Source organism: Fundulus heteroclitus, unplaced genomic scaffold, assembly GCF_011125445.2.
Source record: "Fundulus heteroclitus isolate FHET01 unplaced genomic scaffold, MU-UCD_Fhet_4.1 scaffold_633, whole genome shotgun sequence".
NCBI classification, from domain to species: Eukaryota; Metazoa; Chordata; class Actinopteri; order Cyprinodontiformes; family Fundulidae; genus Fundulus; species Fundulus heteroclitus.
Genome location: NW_023397070.1, coordinates 42,153 through 66,466, shown reverse-complemented (window position 1 = coordinate 66,466; position 24,314 = coordinate 42,153). Strand labels below are relative to the sequence as shown.

General features: G+C 40.0%; 1 protein-coding gene across 1 annotated transcript; it reads left to right on the top strand.

Annotated features, from left to right (window-relative positions):
- The first annotated feature begins 6,874 nt into the window (after window positions 1-6,874).
- On the top strand, window positions 6,875-11,126 carry LOC118561455. Its single transcript, XM_036133548.1, has 2 exons — window positions 6,875-7,003; window positions 9,304-11,126. The coding sequence occupies exons 1-2, from the start codon at window positions 6,949-6,951 to the stop codon at window positions 11,124-11,126; spliced, it is 1,878 nt and encodes a 625-aa protein (XP_035989441.1). The 5' UTR covers window positions 6,875-6,948.
- The last annotated feature ends 13,188 nt before the right edge of the window (window positions 11,127-24,314 follow it).

Here is a 24,314-nt window from a genome sequence, read left to right as displayed (position 1 = left end):
CCAAAACTGATTTTAAAGACCGGAGAGTTAACTAATAAATCAAATTAACAAACAGCTGAAACAAAACCCAAATCCTGACAATAAGTTATATTATTTGTTCAAACAGGACTGGAAAAAACATTTTTCCTCCCTTAATTATAAGATGAATTTTGTTATTTAAATAATATCTTGTACTAAAAATTAGTTTTTATTAGAAGTTACAAACCATATATTAAGGAGTTTAGGCGCCCTCTGGTGTACAAATCATAACAGAGAAGACCCCGTCATTAAAGTATCTGCATTGTTATTTTTAACAAAACCGAACAGGGAATAGAACAAAGAGCACATAACTAAGCCAAGGCATACTTTTTTAAAAATGCATTTTTTAAGTGCAAAATACACAAAAACATATGCAAATCAAATAAATGATAAAAAAAGAATATTCTAAATAAAATACGTTTCTATACTCCTAAACATGTTCATAGCTGGGGTTTTTATGTACTTTAAGTAATGGTGTATATATTCTTATTAAAAAAATAAAAAAAAAAATAAATATATATATATATATATATATATATATATATATATATATATATATATATATATATATATATATATATATATATATATATATATATATACACGTTTTCTCTCTTTATTTTTAAAATATGCAATATTTACGCAAATACATAGATATATAAAAAGAAACACCCGGCCCGAAAAAAGACAAAAGAGTAAAAAGTAAGAAAAACAAAATATTGCCTACCGGAAGTTATTCTGTTTGTGCGTGCGCAAATGAGCTGACGGTACGGATCGTGCTACCGGTACGGATCAGGTAGTGACAGGGCCCATCAGGAAATACTCACAATACCAATACCCATCACATACGCACGCGCCCGCATACACATAAAACACCAGCCATTCCCCTTGATCACGCAACTGATTTGCGTCACATGACACAAGACAAGCCAATCCATTTTTAGACACCAGAATTTATTGCTTTCTCATAGGCTGTGGTCCCTGAGCATAATAAATGTGTCTGCCATGTTATAATTAAAATCGGCACCGAATCTTTATTTAACTTTTTTCTGATGTTCCAGCACACACGCCCCGGATTAATTTCCACTTACAATCATTATATTACAGCTAACACAATATTTACAGAATAAAAATACTTTCAAAAGAAAAGTCAAACTCACCCCTGCACTAAATATTCCCGAAAAGTGTCTCCGTCTGTCATTATGCTGGTGAAGTCCCTGGCTATCCTCAAAGCATCCACTGTGGTCAAAGATCCCTGTGTGTGGGCGCACATCAAGCTATTTAGTCTTTTCTGGGGTTGTTGATCTCAGATAGGTCTTGATACGACAGAAGGACGAGAAACACCTCTCAGCACTTGCAGTGGACACAGGCTAACTAAGCTAACGAAGCAAACAAAGTAGCGGTCATAAGCAGCGCAGAGGTTGTTTACATCACATGACACAATCAGCCAATACATTTTAAATGGGGATGATTTATCGCTTTTCTCATTGGAGAATGATGCTGCTGCCATAGACTACTGTGCATTTTGAAAAAATGCTATTGAATAATTTTATTTTATTATATATATTATTTTACATGTTTTATTCATCAAAAGTAGGCGGTAGGGGCCGGTAAAGCACAGCGGGGGAAAAACATTAGCGAAAGGTGTGTGTGTTTTGATGCGCAATTAAGCTGGTGAAGATTCTCAGTCATCCAGGTCATGTCATTCCAAAAAAAAAAAAGGAAAAAGCAAAGCAACTGGACCAGTTGCTTTGGTCCAGTTGCTTTGTTTGGCGACCGCCAAACCTGAGGTTAAAACTCAGGCTACCGCCTCACCAACATTAAAAAAAAATAAAATGAAAAAATAATAGATAAGAATAATAATAATAATATTAAAAAAAAACTCGATAGCTTCATGTTTATTGTGACGTTAACACGCGGTTCTTGTTGTTGCTTTCCGCGCATGCATCATTAGTGGAAAAATGCAGGGCAAAAACACATGGAGTTCTCGCCGTAGAGAGCAAGCCCGACCTCTCGCGGTCTTGCACGAGACTCAGAGGCCCTGGGGGTGGGCAGGCCGAGAGCTCTTGACAAAGTGGCGGTATTTCCTCCCACACTAGACCACCAGGGCGGGGGCCTGATAAAAAACCTTATGTTCGACCTGAAATGAATCATTAAATCACCACAAACGGTATGGAACACATTAATTAACTGAAAAATGTTGCACTAAAGTATGCCTTTAATAACGCGTTAAAAACGTGACAGCACCTAATTTATATACATTGTTAAAAAATCCATAATATTACTTAGTGCAGACCGGTGGGTGGGGGGGTGGAAGTGGGGGGGGTGGGGGGGGGGGGGGGGGAGTTATCCCCGCCAGATTTGTATCCCCTGCGTCGGGAGCGCGCATTCGAGCTTGCTAAACGTAATACAGTCAACTCCGCCTCATTTCCAGCCAATTCGGCGTGAAAATCAAGATGTTTTATTCTCTTAACGAAATATAGGAATGGTCCAGTTAAAATTGAAAATATAAACACTTATTAGTGCGATCGTAAGGATTGATATGTCGCTTAAAACTAGACTGATCACTTAGTATAACACGCTCTGAGAAAGTAAACGGCTCTGTGGTCATCTCCAGATGTGTCACGAAGTATTAGCTTTATGTTATTAGATTGTCGCATTGTCTGTCTGCTGAAACTAAAAAACCCACCTTCCTGAGTCCATCACAGCTGTCTACTTGTTCGTTTATTTGTATTTTGAGATAGACCCGCATGAATGGATCATATAAAGCTGATTCCAAGTGTGATCAAATGAACACAGAATAAAGTTACTAACCAAAATATCAGATCTAATGATATTATAATTCAACCAAGAGCCATATTAAGAAAAAAAGATGTCGCTTTTAAAAGAATACAACAATATATGAGGAGTTTAAATTTTTTTATTTCATTTCAATTTTATTAGAATATGGTGTTTAAAAATATTTGGACTTCACATTAAACGTTTTATTGATTTCAAGAACTGCAAGCCCATTGTTATAAGTGCTGACCACACAGTTTGGTCTGAAAGTTTTCATCTCTAAGGAAACCCAGCAGGTGCATCAAGTCTCTCCAAGCAGCATTCACTCCTCCTGAAAGAGCGTAGAGCCACAGTGGACAGTCGCCTGCATTGTTGATGGATTTGCAGCAATCCCTCATACTGAGCATGCATGAAGCGACAGTGGTTTCATATTTAAATTTAAACTGCTATCTTTAGGATGTGAGTATTTATCCTTGCATTTTTTACTGTTTTTTTGAGGCACTAGTGGCTATTTTTTAAAAGAGGACTGACAGGAAAGGTATGTGAGAGAGGAAGACATGCAACCTCAGGTTGCGTTGAGGAATAGGGTGTTCTGTATGTATATAAAAATATATATATATATATATATATATATATATATATATATATATATATATATATATATATTTATATATATTTTTTTTTTTTTTTTTTTTTTTTTTTTTTTTTTTTTTTTTTTTGCTCTTTAAATGAAGAATTTACAGGGGATACAAAAAATATCGGGGTCCAGCCTGCCAGAATATGTATCCCCTTCCAAAATGGACTAAAAGTTTCCCACATTCTTGAGTTTTGGCATGTAAACACCTCTTAGAACAACAAGCACCTGCTGAAAATTTGAAGCTGTTAGCTCTTTAAATGTAGAATTTAAAGGGGGATACAAAAAATATCGGTGTCCAGCCTGCAAGGATATGTATCCCCTTCCAAAATGGACAAAGAGTTTCCCACATTCTTGTGTTTTGACATATAAACACCTCTTCTAATCACCAACAACTGCAGAAAATTTGAACTTGTTAGCTCTTTAAATTAAGAAGTTACAGGGGGATACAAAAAATACCGGGGTCAGCCTGACCCCGATATTTTTTGTATCCCCCTGTAACTTCTTCTACCTCAAAATGGTAGAAACTATCTAATTACTCAACTAATTTCCTTCTTTTATGTTAGTCACGTAAGATGATATATATATATATATATATATATATAGATATATATATATATATATAGATATATATATATATATATATATATATATATATATATATATATATATATATATATATATATATATATATATATATATTAGTTTCTTTCTGACCAATATGTCTGGTCAGCACTTATAACAATGGGCTGCATTGCTTGATATCAATAAAACTTTTAACTCCATGACTCCAGCATCTGTCAAGCCTAAATATTTTTAAACATCCTATTGTGATAAAATGAAATGAATTTTTTTAACTCGTATAATGTTCTATTTTTTTAAAAGTTACCTACCTTGTTTTCTTAAAATTGGTTCTTGGTTTTATTAAAATATTATTAGATCTGATAATGTAAGTTGTAACTTTAGTGTTGCTTTGATCACACTTGAAATCCGCTTTATACGATCCATTCGTGCGGGTCTATCTGACAAAGAAGGAAGAAGGAAGAGAAATAAGTAGGCAGGTATGCAGGACTCAGGAAGGTGGGTTTTTGGTTTCAGCAGATAGACAGTCTAATGACGACATAAAGCTAATATTTTCGTGACACAAGAAGAAATGACCGCAGAGCGTTTACTTTCTCAGAACGTGTAATACTGAGCGATCAGTCGAATTTTAAACCGAATCCCCTACGATCGCACTAACAAGTGTTACATTATCAGTTTTAACCCACTAACTGAACGATAATGTAACTACAACACCGTTCACATATTTCGTTAAGAAAAGTAAAACATCTTGATTTGCACGCATAATTTGTTGGAAATGAGGCGGAGTTGACTGGATTCGTTCTTCAGGCTGAATGCGCGCCCCCGACGCAGGGGATACAAATCCTGGCGGGGATACCTAGTTTGTCGTCACAAACAGAGAGGGGGGGGGGGGGGGTTGTCTGTTTTTAAAGAGTATTAATACGTTTTTTGCTCGAAGCGATTGAAGTAAACTAATACCCACTCCCAGAGTATTTTGTCATATTTCGGCCCGAAAAATCACCAGAAAAGGTCAAGAGTAGATGACGGGACAAACAGCCATGGTAATGTTACAGGACGAACTTTGGTGGATGATTAAGATTTGAAGGCAGCGTCACAAGACAAGCAGCAGCAGCAGCCGATTTCTCCACCCTCCCTCCCAGGACAGGTTACATGCTGTCTCGAGCCAGACAGCATGCAGACCACATAACCTTGTCGTTATGTTAATTTATAAAACACTTGAAATGATCCCCCCCCTCCCTCCCTGGTTTTTTTGCAAATCGCACACTGGAAAATGGGCTACTGAAGAGCCGAAACAGAAGACCTACCTGCTCTCCGGCAGCGAAGGATGGAGCGAACTTCATGAACTGTTCTGCGATAGTTCAACTTGTCCTGTAGCTCTGGATGTCGGTAGCATTTATGAAATCGTTCTTTGATTATTGTTGGCTTTCCCAAAAAGTCTACCCGATACAAGCGGGCTTCTGCCCCTTGTTTTAATCAACTCAGCAGTAGAAAGAAATTGGGGTATCGCCATGATTTCTTCTTTTTCTTCTTCTTCTTCTTCTTCTTCTTCTTCTTCTTCTTCGTCTTGTTTTTTTTTTATGGCGGTTGGCAAACAACTTTTATGTGCATTACCGCCACCTTCTAGACTGGAGTATGGATCAGATGTAAAACCACTATAATCTTCCCATAATACCTGTTCTCCTTAGAAAATTAAAAATACTATTAAAAACTACATCCCCCGATGATCTTTGAAGCAAACTTCTAATATCTAACTTATTTTTATTCCTATTTAAATTTCTAATTAACTCCTCCCTTTCTCGAACATACTTACTACATTCTAAAAAAATGTTTGTATTGTTTCTAATTTCCCACAATAACTACAGAAACCTGTATCATGTTTATTAATTATTTTAAGAGTACTGTTTAAAACCTGTATGTCCAAACCTTAATCTAGATATAATATCTTCTTCTTTTTTATTCCTGCTACATTTCCTAAATTCTCCAACTTTTCTTTGGATGCTATAATAAAATCTGGCATTGCTTCCTTTATCCCACTGTTCCTGCCATTTATTCTTAATATACACTCTACTAATATTTTTTAACCTCATTTTTACTCATTTTAATATTTAAATCAACAATACACTTTTTTGCTGCATTCTTAGCAAAACTATCCGCCAGCTCATTCCCTATTACTCCAATGTGAGCAGGAACCCAAACTAATTTGACCACAGATCCATAACTTTTAATCCTAAATGTAGGAGCCATTTCTCTATTTTTGTTTTAGAACTCAGATTATTTAGTTCATTTGTATTTATTTGGTTATTTGTTGCATTTAGAATACAGTTGTTTAGAATACAATTATTTCTTAGTAAATTGTTTAATTAGTTAATTGATTTTGTTTGGGTTTTGGGTGTGTCTGGTGTATAAATACATGGACTCCAGGTAGCTCAGGATGGAAAGTGGGTGGGCTTATGGTTTTTTACCAGTCTTGCCAGTGCTGCAGTCTGGCAGTCTACCAGTCCTTTCAGGAAGCAAGTCACTCAGCCTGGTTAGTCAGTGAGTAGCAGGTGAAGCGAGCACAAAGGCTGAAACCAGGGCAGCCAAGGCAGCAAGTAGTTTTTTCAGTTTGTATCATGTTTATTTTTTCCCTGAAGAGGCCTGGAATAAACTCTCAGAACTGCATTTTTTGACGTATTTTGAGAATTTTTTGTACTGCGTAAACCCGGAAACCCACTATTCATCAAGTAACTATTTGATTTACATTTAATTTTTGTTCGTTTACTTTTAAGTTTTTCCATAGACAAGTAGTCACTACATCAAGTAAAAAAACCCGGCCTTGGACCTTTGTTTTCACAACGATCTCAAATCTGCTGATGAGTGGATGGTAAAGCCATGGAGGATTCCACTTCTTTGTTCTTGGACGATGTCAGGAGGAGGAAGTGCCACGCCCACAAGCCATGAGGTGCCTCAGATATAAGCCACAAACACTCATGTCCCTCTTCGATGACAACGGTATGTACAAAGATTGCTAATGCTGTAAAGGAAAAACGGCCAGACGATTGGAGTTTGATGATAGCAATCAATGTTAAAGTACAAGTTTGTCAACATGAAGATGAGTTAAAGATTGAATTAAAGCATTGCACTCCTAAACAAAGCAAGTGGATTTGAAATATAAACGGAACAAAGGCAACAACAAAGTTACATGCAGTTTAAAGTTTGTGCAAAAATGTCTGATGTAACAAAACCACAGATGGCAAAGAGTGACTCAGAGGTTTCATCCAAAAGAAGCATTAAATTCACTGAGAAAGGCTTGATGTCATATATGAAAACATGCCAAGATAAAAGAACTGCTAAATTGAAACAAGCAAAACGGATAAAAGATGATTTAAATGTGTTGATGGACTCCAAGGATAACGCTGACTCAGTCAAGTCACTTCTGACTACATTTATGCAATGTTGTGAGGATGCAGAGGTGTCGCATAAACAATTAACAAGTTTGCCACTCCCCTCTGATGAACTTAAGAAACAAAATGAACATTTTCAAAGTAAAATGAGTACTTACCTGGCGTTTACTGAACGTGTCAAGGGCTGGTTATGTGAACTGAGTGAGCTCTTTGTGATACCAAATGCTGATGACCAAGCCAAAGACAACGCTGAATATTTAATTAACCCTGAAGACAGTGTTTCCAATGTGTGCTCTGTAAAGTCCAATGTATGCTCTCAATTGTCCCGTGTCTCTTCCACTGCATCTGCACGCATAAGAGCAGAGGCTGAAAGAGCAGCGCTGCTGGAGCGTGCTGCAGCTCTCAAAAGGAAGCATCAGCTTGAAGCCATGGAGGAGAAGCTAAAGCAAGAAAAGGAGCAATTTGAACTTGAGGCGGAACTAGCGGCTGCTAATGCAAAGCTTCGCGTATTAGAAATAAATTCACAAGGTGGCTCGAAATGTTCTGATGGCATGAACTCTTACATTAAAAGGGGTATTTGTAAGTCGGCGCCAAAACTTAATCCAAGTGCCAACATATTTGTCCCTGAGGACGTGGACGTTGTTAAAATGTCCTCTGCAATCTCTGAACATCCAGTTGTTCGATTGAAACATAAGTCAGCAATTCAAAACACTGAGCCACAAAGTGTCCATGTTCAACTAAATGTTCAAAGTCCAGACACAAGTGTAAAGCCACAACTGGAAAAATTGGATCATCAAACCAGTATAATTAACATCATGCAAAGGCAAAATGACATCACTGCCATGTTGGTTCAGCAGAGTCAGAGTTCGGTCTTGCCACCAAGAAACATTCCAATTTTTGATGGCAACCCTCTTGAATACAAATCATTCATAAGAGCTTTTGAGAACAGCGTGGAGGCCAAAACATCTAACCTGAGCGATTGTTTGCACTTTCTAGAACAATTCACTAGGGGACAACCTAGAGACCTTGTGCATAGTTGCCAGCATTTACCATCGGAATTGGGCTATCTTCAAGCTAAAAATCTTCTTTCTGAACATTTTGGAAATGAATACAAGATTGCACAGGCCTATATGGATAAAATTAACAACTGGCCAGCTATTAAAAGTGAGGATATTAACTCACTGCAAGCATTTGCTCTGTTTCTTAAGGGATGCTCAAATTTAACGAAACACCTCATTCATATGAAAGAACTGGATTTGCCTTCAAATATGAGGAGCATAATCTTTAAGCTTCCCTACAAAATGAGAGAAAGATGGAGAAATGCAGCCTGTGACCTGCAAGAAAAAAGGAATCAAAGAGCACTATTTACTGATCTTGTTGCTTTTGTTGAAAAGCAGGTTAAAATTGCATCTGATCCGTTGTTTGGCAATATCACTGATGTTCAACAGCTCAGCTCTAAAAACCCCAGTAGCGGCCTTACAAAACTAAAGAAAAAGGGGAGCAGCTTTTTCACAAAAGTCCTTTCAGTGAATAATGAATCATCTGAAGATGAGATGAAGTCCTCTAAAAACCACAACTGTTTGTATTGTTTCAAAAGTAATCACTCAGTTGACAAATGTTTTAAGTTCAAAGACAAGCCACACAAGGATAAAGTGAACTTTATTAAGGAAAAAGGCATGTGTTTTGGCTGTTTAAAGGTGGGACACATAAGCAAAGAATGCAGAGGTCGCTTGATCTGTACTGTCTGTCACCAACAACATCCCAGTGTCCTGCACATTGACAAAGAAACCACAAAAGCTTTCTCCAGATGTCCACAGAATTCTCTGAGAACCACGTCCACAATGACTCAAACCTGTAGTCATATTAGGGTCTGTGATGAAGATAATTCAATTCTCTCTATTGTTGCAGTTCAAGTTAGGAGTCCAAAAACCAACACAACTGTGCAGACATATGCATTTCTGGACCCGGGCAGCACAGCAACATTCTGCACAGAAAGTCTGGCCAGAAGGCTGCAACTGAAGGGCAAGAGAACAAGCATTCAGCTGCAAACGATGGGTCATAAAGACATTGTGAGTACAAACATCATCTCTGGACTGCAAGTAGCAGCGTTTAATAAAAATGATTTCATTCAGCTTCCAGATGTCATGACACAAAAACGAATGCCTGTTTCAAAGCGAAATGTTCCACAACAGGAGGACATTAACCAGTGGCCATACCTGCAAAGTATCAAGCTCCACAACTTAGATGCTGATGTAGATTTACTCATTGGCACAGACGCACCTAAAGTAATGGAGCCGTGGGAGCTGATAAACAGCCAGGATGATGGCCCATATGCAGTTTGGACTCGAGTTGGATGGGTCATCAATGGACCACTTAGGAGTGAAAGGAGAAAGACAGACTGTCATGCTTTCACCGCAAACAGGATTTCTGTACAAAATCTGGAAACAATGTTGATTGAACAATATAATCATGATTTCAATGAAAAAACATCCCAAGAACAGATTGAAATGTCCAGAGAAGATATCAAGTTTATGGATATCATGAACAATACAGCACATTTAATCAATGGACATTATTGCATTGATTTGCCTTTTAAGGCTGAAAATTCCACCTTGCCAGTGAACCGCTGTATTGCAGAGCAACGTCTTCAAAGCCTTAAAAGGAAGTTTGATAAGAGCATCACCTTCAAGAAAGACTACATTGCATTTATGGATGACATGATATGTAATGGATATGCTGAAGTTGTTCCAAGTGATCGCTTAGTGGGCAGTGAGGGAAAAGTGTGGTATATACCCCACCATGGTGTTTATCACCCCAGAAAAGGCAAACTACGAGTTGTTTTTGATTGTGCTGCAACATTCAAGGGGACCTCACTGAATTGCCAGCTGTTACAAGGACCAGATCTGACCAACTCAGTTGTGGAAGTCCTTGTGCGCTTTAGACAAGAGCCAATTGCCATTATGGCAGATATTCAAGCCATGTTTCACCAGGTCTATGTTCCAGAGAAACATAGAGACTTTCTTCGCTTCCTCTGGTGGCCCAATGGTAACACATCACAAGTTCCACAAGAATATCGAATGACAGTGCATCTGTTTGGAGCAGTGTCCTCGCCGAGCTGTGCAAATTATGCATTAAGAAGAACAGCAGAAGATAATGCTCAGCAATTTCCAGTCGAAGTGGTCAGTACAATTAAGCATAATTTCTATGTGGATGATTGCCTGAAATCTTTGCCTACAGCTGATGAAGCATCAAGAGGGATGAAAGCGGAAGACTTTATGGAGCAAAGTAAATGGATTAATGGTCCTAAGTTCCTGCTTGAGTCTGAAGATAAATGGCCTAAACTGGAAGTAAGGTATGACTCTCTTCCTGCTGATGATTCTGAAATAAAAAAGAATGTGACTATCAACGCTGTTGTTGAGAAGATTAAATGCCCTACCAGTGTTTTCATCTCCTATTTCTCATCTTGGGCAAAGCTAAAGACATCTGTAGCTTGGGTTTTAAAGCTCAAAAAACTCCTTATTTTGTTGTCTCAAAAAAGACAAGAGTTTTCTGCCATGTTACAGCAGTCAGCAGAAGATGGAAACACCAAGCAGGAAAAGGTGTCACAAAAGATGCAGCAATTTAAAGCTAGGCTGAAGAAGCAGTGTTTGACATCTGAAGATCTGGCTAAAGATGAGCATTTCATTATTCAGTTTGAACAACATCGCAGGTTTGGTCCAGAGATCACCTAACCTGACAACAGCCAGATGCATGTATCGCTCCGCCTAGCTCCACTCACATACATCTGGGACACGGCTCATTTAAAGTGATTTCCCCAACCAAATTTTTGGTCTGGCCAATCAGGACGCAGGGCGGGTGTTTCATGGATGTGACGTAGTGGAGAAGCCACCGTAAGATTCCAACAACAATGGCGGCTCGCATCGAGGAAGCAAGCGTTAGCATTGATGCTGCTATTTCTTCCGTGTTGTCCAATCTATCTGATATTGTTTCATTAAAAGAACATCAGAGAAAGCTCTGAAGGCTTTTGTTGGTGGAAACCATGTTTTCGCCCTTCTCCCGACCGGATTTTGCAAGTTTTGTTTTCTGGGGCGCGCCCGCGGACGCGCAACGCGGACGCGCCCCGGAGCGGTTAGCGGTTAGCGCAAACCATATTGGGAGGACTTTAGTCCTCGACGCGATCGGCCCGGGATCGACTCCGACCCGCGGCGCTTTGCCGCCTGTCTCCCCCCCTCTTCCTGTCAGCTCACTGTCAATAAAACGCTTGCCACTACAGTGTTTCCCGCAGGAATTTGCTTATGAGAGGCGGACCGACTCGCGGGGTGGGGGGGGGGGGGGGGTGGATGACTTTTTCTCCGCGGACCGGCAAGCGGAGCGGGGGGGGGGGGGGGGGGGGGGGGGGGTTGGGTGGACGACACGTTTTCCGCGGCCGCCTCGCCAAGATAGCGCTGCGGGAAACCCTGCACTACAGCCGCAAACACATAAAAAAAAAAAAAAAAAAAAAAGTTTTTTTTTTTTCCTGAGTCGGTCTCATCAGCGTCACGGGTTAGCTTTGGTGTGACTGGTTGAAATAGCACGTCGATAAAGATGACAGACAAGTGGCTTATCCAATCATATGCAAGGAGTTTTGATAAGGCCCAGCCTTCAGTAAAGGCAAGTCCTATGGCGGTGTCCCAGATGTATGTGAGTGGAGCTAGGCGGAGCGATACATGCATCTGGCTGTTGTCAGGTTAGAGATCACCTCGATCAAAGCCAACAGGATTGTTTCTAAAGACAGCCAGCTGTACAGACTTGATCCAGTGTTGGACAATGGAGTCCTCAGAGTGGGTGGACGCCTCAAAAGAGCTGCTATGCCGTCTGAAACTAAACATCCTGTCATCCTGTCCAAAGACATGCATGTGGCAACATTAATTCTGTTCTACATTCACCATCTGCTTGGTCACGCAGGAAGAAACCACATGCTGTCCAGGCTGCGTCAGAGATACTGGATAATCAATGGAAACTCTGCTGCCAGAAAAATCTTGTCTGATTGTGTGACCTGTAGAAAAAATAGAGGAAAGCTTTTGGAACAAAAAATGGCTGACTTACCCCAGGAAAGGGTTGCACCAGACAAAGCTCCATTTACAGATGTGGGAGTTGATTATTTTGGCCCCATTGATGTTAAGAGAGGCAGAAGTCTGCTCAAACGGTATGGGATAATATTCACGTGCCCAACAAGTCGTGCTGTTCATTTGGAGGTGGCTCATACCCTTGATGCAGACTCTTGTATCAATGCAATTAGAAGATTCATCTGTAGACGTGGTCCAGTCTCTTCCATCAGGTCAGACAACGGCACAAATTTTGTGGGAGCCAACAGAGAACTAAGAGAAAATCTGGCTGCCTTGAACCAGAGCAAAATACAAAGAGTTCTGGTCCAAGATGGCATAAACTGGCACTTTAATACACCGGTAGCTTCACATCAAGGTGGTGTCTGGGAGCGCTTGATTCGTTCTGTCAGAAGTATACTCACCTCAGTTCTAAAACAGCAGGTTGTGGATGATGAAACTTTGCAAACTGTTTTCTGTGAGGCTGAAGCCATTTTGAATGATAGACCCATCACACTGGTCTCTGACGATTCAAATGATTTAGAAGCCCTCACACCAAATCACATCCTGACACTAAAGAACAAACCTGTTATGCCACCCGGACTGTTTCAAAAGCAAGATCTATACCTCAGACGACGTTGGAAACAAGTACAGTATATGGCTGAACTGTTTTGGAAAAGATGGATCTCTGAGTATTTGCCTTTGATGCAGGAAAGACAAAAATGGATGAGACCGAGAAGAAACATCACTGCTGGCGATATTGTCCTGATTGCAGATGTGACGGCACCCAGAGGATGTTGGCAGATGGGGAGAGTCCTGGCTGTCAATGCTGATGCACGAGGACTGGTTCGTTCAGTGCAACTTCGGACCAAAACCAGTGTGTTGGAGAGACCAGTGACGAAGCTCTGCTTGCTTTTGGAAGCATCTGCGGACTAAGGACATTTTATTCTTTCTTTCTCTCTCTTCCTTTCTCTCTGTCTATATCCAATCTCTTTGCAGGTTCATCATAAAGAAGAATGAAGAACCCAGAAGATTTGCATTGAAATATTTGTATTGAAATTGTTGTTAGAATAGCTCCTTTAGTTAGAGAAGTAATTGTGATGTAATGCACAATTAGGGGCCGGAGTGTAGGAGCCATTTCTCTATTTTTGTTTTAGAACTCAGATTATTTAGTTCATTTGTATTTATTTGGTTATTTGTTGCATTTAGAATACAGTTGTTTAGAATACAATTATTTCTTAGTAAATTGTTTAATTAGTTAATTGATTTTGTTTGGGTTTTGGGTGTGTCTGGTGTATAAATACATGGACTCCAGGTAGCTCAGGATGGAAAGTGGGTGGGCTTATGGTTTTTTACTAGTCTGCCAGTGCTGCAGTCTGGCAGTCTACCAGTCCTTTCAGGAAGCAAGTCACTCAGCCTGGTTAGTCAGTGAGTAGCAGGTGAAGCGAGCACAAAGGCTGAAACCAGGGCAGCCAAGGCAGCAAGTAGTTTTTCAGTTTGTATCATGTTTATTTTTTCCCTGAAGAGGCCTGGAATAAACTCTCAGAACTGCATTTTTTGACGTATTTTGAGAATTTTTTGTACTGCGTAAACCCGGAAACCCACTATTCATCAAGTAACTATTTGATTTACATTTAATTTTTGTTTGTTTACTTTTAAGTTTTTCCATAGACAAGTAGTCACTACACTAAACATTAACTGATTAATATCAACTATAATATCTTGCCTTGATTCTGAATTTTGTTCTACAATACTTACTAATGCACTACTTGAATCTGAACAGATTACAACCGCTCTCTCTCTTGTTTCCTCAACCCATTCTAGAGCCATTAAAATAGCCATTAGTTAACCTGTATATACTGTCAATTTGTCTGTTATTCTTTTATTTCTCATAATATCTAATTCCGGAATTATAAAAGCTATTCCTATATTATTATTTAACATTTTAGAGGCATCTGTATATATTTGTATATATTCCGCATACTCATTTCCAATATAATTTTCCACCTCTTTCTTTTCTAATTGTTTTCCTTTTTCCAGTAAGCTTAAATCAACTTCTGTTAGCTCAATTATCCATGGTGGAATAACAGGAATAACAATCACAGGACTAATTAAACTATGATTTAATCCTATTTCTTCTTCTTCTTCTTCTACTTCTATGGTAAATTCCAACCGTGTCTTCAGGGTGCATACCGCCACCTACCATATCGAAGTATGTAGCGTGAATAATATCGATGGGATTACTATATAATAATAAAATAATAATAATAATATTGATTATTATTATTATTATTAAACAGGTGACCACATTGGTCATATGTTTATTAGTAAATTAATATGATCTCTATGTACATATATATATATATATATATATTTACACTGTCGCTTTAAGGAATGGCACAAGCAGTTGCGTTCCGGTTGCTATGGGAACGGACCTCCGCTCGCTCGCTCTCAGATCCAATTTGGGAGAAAACATGGAAAGCTGCTGTGTCTAAATCTCCTTTTATTAGGCCCGAGCAGCGAAGCGCTGCGAAGGCCTATTGTATCTGTGTTGTTTCTTATTATTAGGCCCGAGCAGCGAAGCGCTGCGAAGGCCTATTGTATCTGTAGTGTTAATTAGGCCCGAGCAGCGAAGCGCTGCGAAGGCCTAGTGTTTCTGTGTTGTTTTTAGGCCCGAGCAGCTAAGCGCTGCGAAGGCCTATTGTATCTGTGTTGTTTAATTATTATTATTATTATTATTATTAATCTGCCACCCCAAAGAGGGGCCTTTTTGGGGGCTTTATCATACTCAAAAACTCACCAAACTTGGCGGATGCAAGAAGACTGTTTAAAAATTTTGTATTTTAAGGTCGTCACAAAAATCAAAAGAAAAATGCCTCAACGGCGCCACCTAGCAATTTTCAAAGGACCCTTTGCTATTCACTTACTTCATCGTAGAGACACAAGATTTGGTACAGTTGTAGAGCTTACCAAGACGCTCAGAATTTACAATTAATGTCATAGTGAAAATATCACAGGAAGTCGGCCATTTTAGATTGAAGGTCTGATTTTGACCTCAATTTTGACGTTTACAGCATTGGTACTTGATCGAACTCCTCCTAGGGATTTCGAGCGAGCGGCTTGAAACTCAGTCAGTCTGATCATAAGGCATGGCCAATTAAAAGTTATCAAAACGGTGAGTTTTTGAGCATGTTGAAGGGGCGTTAGCAGGGGTCAAAGTTCACCTACTCGCCACAAAACATAAAACTGTTATATCTCCTACACAGAAACACACAGAGGCACCAAACTTTCTGTGATGGATCATCATCGGGTCTTCTACAATATCCAATGGTCAAATGATGACCTTGCTTAGGCCACGCCCCCTGACAACAGGAAGTGTCATGTTTTGTTGTAAGCGGTCGCTATGTTACCCCTTTAAGCTAATCAACATGAAACTGTGTCCACAGACAGAACACATGTTGATGTGTTGTGGATTTCAGGCCCAACTGGATTCGATGGAGCAGGGGGGCGTGGCGGCGTGGCATATTCACCTCAAACGCTGCTGTCATACGTTTGGCTCTGAATTTCACAGTTTTGGGCCAAGCTGCTTAAAACTCATTTGGATGCATCCTTATCCACCCCCCAACAGGAATCCATAACAAACTTTAGTGAGCAGGACTTAGTTTCTCCATAGCGCCACCAAGCAATTTTCAAAGGACCCTTTGCTATTCACTTAGTTCATCGTAGAGTAATGAAATTTTGTACAGTTGTAGATCTCAGCAAGACGCTCAGAATTTACAATTAATGTCATAGTGCAAGTATCACAGGAAGTAAGCCATTTTAGATTGAAATCTGAATTTTGACACCATGTTGACATGGTATCAAATACCATCATCATCAAGTTTGATCATATTTGATCAAACTTGTCCAGCAGGGGGCAGCAAGAGACCACAAATAAACCCCAAAGGAATTTCTCTTGGTAAGTAACTGATCTTAACTCTTTGGTTTCCTTATATATTTAAGTTGAACAGATATACAAACCCTGCTTGAAAACTGACAAACTTACTCTTGTTCAATACATTTCAGTTTTTATTTATATAGCGCCAAATCATGAAACATGTCATCAGGGGTGTACTGGGACAAAAAAATCGGCCCTGGCATTTTGGATTAGACTGGCCCACCACATTTTGTTGTGTACTGAATGTGTATACCAACTGTACAATACCTTGAGGTCAGGTTAATGGAAATTAGTGAGAGTGGACACTTAAAATACTTCTAAAATCTTAATTTATTAACACGGTAAAATGTAAACTCCATCACAGCACAGCAACTATTCTTAGATCAGAGAGAGAGAAAGAGAGGTGTCAGGGTCAATCACACATATTATCACGTTACATCATTATAAGAAGTTATTGTAAGTTGCTCATCAGATCTATTTGGTCTTCCAGATACTGTAGGGTAACATTGGACTAATGTGCACTCACTGTGTAAAAAAGGATGCCAATGACAAAATGAACCAGAGAAACGCCTCACTTATCATGGAAAGAAAGAAAATATATAATAACATAATATAAATTTTGATTTACTCAGTCATTTGTAATAAGTATTTTATTTATCTAATTTCCTAATTTTTGATCATATTTTCTTTAAAATCGCAGACTTTTTGCTATTTTTCATGTAAATCCTTGGTGGCGCTTCATAGCGAAGCCGGTGAGGCCGCAGCAAGCTTGGCCTCCCCTGGGATTGTGCAATCCCATGTTAACTGCGCTGACTTCCATTCTGTGAATGCATCTTCCTGTCTCTAGATCATAAATTCAATTGTTCAAACAGTTATGAACAGATTTTCCACAATTTAATATATGTGGATTACGAATTGTGTTTTGGTCATCAAACTGTGTGCAGATAACATGTTTTCGTGGTGCTGGCTGATCATAAACAGCAAAGAACTGGTTGTAGGTGAGGTCGGCAGTTCCTTGGCCGCTAGGCAGGGGGCGCTCAAGGTGCACCGCTCGTGATCCCCAAATAGTAGAGTCAAAACAAGTTATGGATGTATTATTAGCGAGTTTTGCTAAACAAGTAAAGCACTAAAAAGACTCTAAACATAGAGCTGGAACAGGACTGATAAGGGAAGGCTTTCCTCCCTGGCAGTGAGCTCCACTGAGACTGAGAGACTTTTAAAACTGAAGAAGATAAAGAGAACTTTTACCGGAAAATGATGATATTTTTGTTCAGAAAGAGCGCCGCAGGGACTTAAATTATAAGTAGAGGTAAGACAGCGATACTTATTCATGTTTTGTTTTTGTGATAAAATGTGCGTAATGTGGGTTATAGTTTTAGAATGTGTTACAAATGCAGAAATCCATCATAACTCATAAACTGTTACAGTCAAATGACAAATAATTTATTTTTATTTTTTCATCAAATAATCAATATTTTTCCATGTCTCTTGGTCAATTAATTTGGCTCAATCAGTCTCCTTCAGCACTTTTCAACGAGTCTACTCTGTAGAGTGTATATATTTGTAAATCTGACTCTGATGACGTCAGTACCTCACCAGCTATGAACCCTACCGCACGTCACTGATGACAACCACCACCACCACCACCATAATCTGCCTTGACCGACTGGGGGTTACAAAAGGGAGAGACGAGACACAACAAGACAGACAAAAAAGCACAGAAGCACACATTGATCCAGTAATCTGTTTTACATTAGATGGTAATAACAGGTGATCTGTCTTCCCTGAATGATGTCACAGCTAACAGAACGCCAGACCAGGTGTACCTACTATGAAGAAAAAATAGAAAAAACAAAAAGTTAAAAGTTGAAATGACAACAGTCATGCAAAATTGAAGAACAATAGACCCTGATGTCCTCCAGCAGCCTAAGCCTATAGCAGCATAACTATAGAGGTAGCTCAAGGTAACATGAACCACTCTAACTATAAGCTTTGTCAAAAAGGAAAGTCCCAAGAGCCAGCTTCTAGTGGAGGAGTTCAAGTATCTTGGGGTCTTGTTCACGAATGAGGAGAAGATGGAGCGGGAGATCGACAGGCGGATTGGTGTGACGTCTGCTGTGAAGCGGGCGCTGTACCGATCCGTTGTGGTGAAGAGAGAGCTGAGCCAAAAGGCCAAGCTCTCGATTTACCAGTCGATCTATGTTCGTACCCTCATCGATGGTCACGAGCTTTGGGTCGTGACCGAAAGAACGAGATCCCGGATACAAGCGGCCAAAATGAGTTTTCTCCATAGTGTGTCTGGGCTCTCCCTTAGAGATAGGGTGAGGAGCTCAGTCATCCGGGGAGGACTCAGAGTACAGCCGCTGCTCCTTCACATTGAGAGGAGCCAGTTGAGGTGGCTCGGGCATCTGGTTAGGATGCCTCCTGGACGCATCCCTGGTGAGGTGTTCTGGGCACGTCCCACCGGGAGGAGGCCCAGGGGAAGACCCAGGACACGCTGGAGGGACTCTGCTGGCCTGGGAACGCTTTGGGATTCCCCCGGAGGAAGTGGCCCAAGTGGCTGGGGAGAGGAAGGTCTGGGCCTCCCTCTTGAAGCTGCTACACCCGCGACCTGACCCCGGATAAGCGGAAGACGATGGATGGATGGAAAAAGGAAAGTTTTAGGATTAGTCTTAAAAGTAAACAGGGTGTCTGCGTCACGGACCAAAACTGGGAGTTGGTTCCACTGGAGAGGAGCATGATAGCTAAAGGATCTGCCTACCATTCTGGTTTTACAGACTTTAGGAACCACCAGCAGACCTGCTTTCTGAGAGTGAAGTGGTCTGTTAGAAATTACTAAAGTTTGTACACAACATACACATGTGGAATATTGCTAACGTGTTACTTTAGCAATATTCCAATTGCTAAAGTGTTACTTTTACATTATTACTTTTGGGTGTGTATCCACCAATTTAACTGTCAAACTTTCATAAAAGCTGTCTTGATGCAAGAAATGAAACCCTTAAACACATGAAATAATTAACTTTAAATAACTAAAAAGGTTTTGTTAACTTTTCACATGAAGCTGGATTAACAGCTAGTAAGATACCTTTGATTAAATTTGTATACTAGTGTTTAAACCAGGGGTGTCAAATGTACGGCCTGCGGGCCGGATCTGGCCCACCAAACGATTTAGTCCGGCCCGGTGGCCAAATGCATTTTCATTATTCAACGGCTGTGTCTCCTCGGTGCATCGACCGATCTGCACCATATTTTTTGTGAGTCGTGGGGGAGCGCTGCCCAACGCATACGTGTGTTTTGCATGGTAGATGGGTGAGGAAAATGCATGACAGCTTCTGCGGTGGCTGGCGGCGGGAGGTGCGCGTACCCTAGCGGTGGCCCATAGGCCAGAGCGGCGCTTGGCTGCGAGGGCCGATCATCACCGCTTGCGGTTTTAATTCTTATTATTTTTATTCTGCCCCCCTAAAGAGGGGCCTTTTTGGGGGCTTTATCATACTCAAAAACTCACCAAACTTTGCAGGTGCATGGTGACTTTTTAAAAATTTTGTATTTTAAGGTCGTCCCAAAAATCAAAAGAAAAATGCCTCAACGGCGCCACCTAGCAATTTTCAAAGGACCCTTTGCTATTCACTTACTTCATCGTAGAGACATGAGATTTGGAACAGTGGTAGAGCTCACCAAGACGCTCAGAATTTACAATTAATGTCATAGTGCAAATATCACAGGAAGTCGGCCATTTTAGATTGAAAGTCTGATTTTGACCCCATTTTTGACGTGTACAGCAGTGGTATTTGATCGAACTCCTCCTAGAGATTTTGAGCGAGCGGCTTGAAACTCGGTCAGTCTGATCATAAGGCATGGCCAATTAAAAGTTATCAAAACGGTGAGTTTTTGAGCTTGTTGAAGGGGCATTCGCAGGGGTCAAAGTTCACCTACTCGCCACAAAAAATAAAACTGTTATATCTCCTACACAGAAACACACAGAGGCACCAAACTTTCTGTGATTGATCATCATCGTGTCTTCTTTAATATCCAATGGTCAAATGATGACATCACTTAGGCCACGCCCCCTGACAACAGGAAGTGTCATGTTTTATTGTTAACAGTCGCTATGTTACCCCTCTGAGCTAATCAACATGAAACTGTGTCCACAGACAGAAGACATGTTGCTGTGTTGTGGATTCCAGGCCCAACTGGATTTCATGTAGCAGTGCGGCGTGGTGGCGTGGCGAAGTCACCTGAAACGCTGCTGCCATATGTCCAGACTTCCATAAGATATTGACAAATTTAATAAAAAGTAACTTAAAATTACCTTAAAAGGACAACATTTTTAAAAGTCAAAAGGCTTATTTGATGCTTTGAGAACATCTCTTCTATTCGGCTACAAAATCAACTGGATTCGATGGAGCAGGGCGGCGTAGTGGCGTGGCAAAGTCACCTGAAACGCCGCTGCCATATGTCCAGACTTCCATAGGATATTGATAAATTTAATAAAAAGTAACTTAAAATTACCTTAAAAGGACAACATTTTTAAAAGTCAAAAGGCTTATTTAATGCTTTGAGAACATCTCTTCTATTCGGCTACAAAACCAACCAAAACAGGATGATCTTTTAAGCTATAAGACCATTTTTAAGATGTCAATACATAGATTTTAAGCTGGTGGGTCGCCACTGCCTCCGGTGGCCAAATGCATCGCTGCATCAACTGATCTGCACCAGTTTAATCTCGTCATGGCAAAATTATTTTTTCTCTTCATGTGTGGCCCTAATACTCCATCGTAAGAACACCGCTGTCGTTACCGCGGGTCCTGAGGAAAAAAAAAAACGCTGCTCCTGGGGGGAATTTTTGATTATGCTCACGCATAGATGTGTAAAACTTCACATTGCAATTCAGACAGGCGCAGACTGAACCGTGCAGTTCATTTTAAAGAGGCAGTTTTGGCGCATATTCCGATAGAAACGGGCTGCGGGGAGCCTAAGTGTGTTGTCGTGGGCGTGTTTACCCGCTGCAGGTAACCGCTGTGAAACAATCAGAAAGATTTCCCTGATTAATAACATCTTTATGGCGCTCATCTTTATTGTTACTATGTGCTGCTTTACCAGTTGTCTCTCTCTCGCTCGCTCGCTCGTCATCGGACAAAAATCAAACTGCTTCGTGTTTGTATTTGAAATTGTGCGTCAGACTCAGATTTAGAAGTGTTGTTACGACGTTTGAGCTGTAACTGCAACCGTTTTATTTATATATATATATATATATATATATATATATATATATATATATATATATATATATATATATATATATATATATATATATATATATATATATATATCTGGTAACTTTACTGAATTTGCAGCTTAAGAAGATTGGGTTTGACAAACAACACCAACTGTCCCCTCAATCCAGTGCACACAATACCACAACAGACCTCATCACGCTCTACAGTACATCAAGAAAACTAAATCAACTAAAACAAGTTCACGAGTGCACATGAAATGAAGTTAATCCATATTTGTGTGTCAGGGTGTCTAAGCATTCTCCAGAATTTGACATCTCAGCAGAGCCTGTAATAATTATAGAAAGTAACATTATAGTTGTTCTGCCTTTTGTTAAGACAGCAAGGAATTCATGTCGTGAATACATTACATAAATAAGATAATAATTCTTAGTCAGAGGAAATCCAAGGCAAAAACAGTTAGAAAAGTTTTGGGTTCATATTTATTCAGAGTGAGACATCACAACTTTGTTAGATCTCTATGTGAATTACGTGAGATAGTGAGTGCTCTCACCTTAAAAAAAGATCTTTGACGTATTTTGCTCCGGTTAAAAGCTGCTTTTCAGCGATGAAGCTAGGGAAACTGCTAATGTTGAAGTTGAATTTGTTCTACACGCTTCTGCCTTGGGAAAATATTCGTCTTTTTACAAAAAGAATGTTTAAAGCCAGATTTGGGAACAAAGGTTATTCAGTGAATGCAAGAAAAGGAAGCTTTTGTGGGGAACTTTTGTCCTAGCTGTCTAGCTGCATATGGCCCCAGGACAGCACAATAGTTTTCTTGAAGTTTAATTTTGGAGAAGTAGAAACAAGTATTAATTTCAAAAGGTAGGTAAAAAAGGAAAAAAGTTTTTACAAAATCTTAAAATGTTGGATAGTCGTTATTTCCATCTTGCTGTGAAAATTGGTGAAATATTATAATTTTTAATGCTTAGATATAAAATCGCAAGGCCATTACTAAAATTGCCTTTTGTTGAAAATGTTTTTTGGCATGCCATACTTTATATTTATAGGTAGCCTAGATGTGCATAATAAAAGAGTGGAACTAAAACCTGGTCTAAAATTATTATGGAGCTTTAACTTGCTAAGAGTAATACTGTTAGATGATTATATCTTTAAAATGAGATAACTGTCTCAAAAAATGTGATAGTTTATTTGGTCTGAAGAGATGATGCAATTCAATGTTATTTATATAGTGACAATTCATGAAATATGTCATCTCAAGGCACTTTACAACGTCAAAATCAATCAGATTATACAGATTGGGTCAGATTATACACATTGGTCAAAAAATTCCTATATAAGGGAACCAGTTCATTGCATCAAAGTCTTGACAAGTAGCATTCTCTCTTGAAGAAGCGTAGAGCCACAGGGAGAGTCGTCTGCATTGTCCATGGCTTTGCAGCAATCCTACCTACTGAGCAAGCATGAAGCAACAGCGGGGAAAAAAACTCCCCATTAACGGGAAGGAAAAACCTCCAGCAGAACCGGGCTCAGTATGAACGGTCATCTGCCTCGACAGACTGGGGGTTACAGAAGACAGAGCAGAGACACAACAAGACAGACAAAAAAGCACAGAAGTTCTACATTAGATGGTAGTAGCGGGTGATCTGTCTTCCCTGGATGAAGCCACAGCTAACAGAACGCCAGACCAGGTGTGCCTACTATGAAGAAAAAAGAAAAATCAAAAAGTTAAAAGCTGAAATTACAACAGTCATTCAAAATTGAAGAACAATAGACCCTGATGTCCTGCAGTAGCCTAAACCTATAGCAGCATAACTATAGAGGTAGCTCAGGGTAACATGAGCCACTCTAACTATAAGCTTTTTAAAAAAGGAAAGTCCCAAGGGCCAGCTTCTAGTGGAGAAGTTCAAGTATCTTGGGGTCTTGTTCACGAATGAGGGGAAGATGGAGCGGGAGATCGACAGGCGGATTGGTGCGGCGTCTGCTGTGAAGCGGGGGCTATACCGGTCCGTTGTGGTGAATCTGCACCAGATTTTTTGTGAGTCGTGGGGGAGCGCTGCCGAACACGTTCGTGTAAATCGCCCAGTGGACGGGCGGGCAAAATGCGTGACAGCATCTGCGGTGGCGGGCGGCCGGCGGTGCGCAAATCCCAGCGGTGGCCAAGGCCGGAGCGGCGCTTTGCTGCGAGGGCCGCTCATCACCGCTTGCGGTTTTAATTATTATTATTATTCTGCCCCCCTAAAGAGGGGCCTTTTTGGGGGCCTTACCTTTTTCAAAAACTCACCAAACTTTGCAGATGCATGGTGACTGTTTAAAAATTTTGTATTTTAAGGTCATCACAAAAATCAAAAGAAAAATGCCTCAACGGCGCCACCTAGAAATTTTCAAAGGACCCTTTGCTATTCACTTACTTCATCGTAGAGACATGAGATTTGGTACAGTGGTAGAGCTCACCACATAGTGCAAATATCACAGGAAGTCGGCCATTTTAGATTGAAGGTCTGATTTTGACCTGATTTTTGACGTTTACAGCATTGGTATTTGATCGAACTCCTCCTAGGGATTTTGAGCGAGCGGCTTGAAACTCGGTCAGTCTGATCATAAGGCATGGCCAATTAAAAGTTATCAAAATGGTGAGTTTTTGAGCATGCTGAAGGGGCGTTG

What these genes read in the sequence shown, in the direction of transcription:
- LOC118561455 (XM_036133548.1), top strand. Translation starts at nt 6,949, where the DNA reads ATGAGGTGCCTCAGATATAAGCCACAAACACTCATGTCCCTCTTCGAT. An exon ending in GTCCCTCTTCGATGACAACG is followed by an intron (nt 7,004 to 9,303) that starts GTATGTACAAAG and finishes CTATTGTTGCAG; the next exon opens with TTCAAGTTAGGAGTCCAAAA.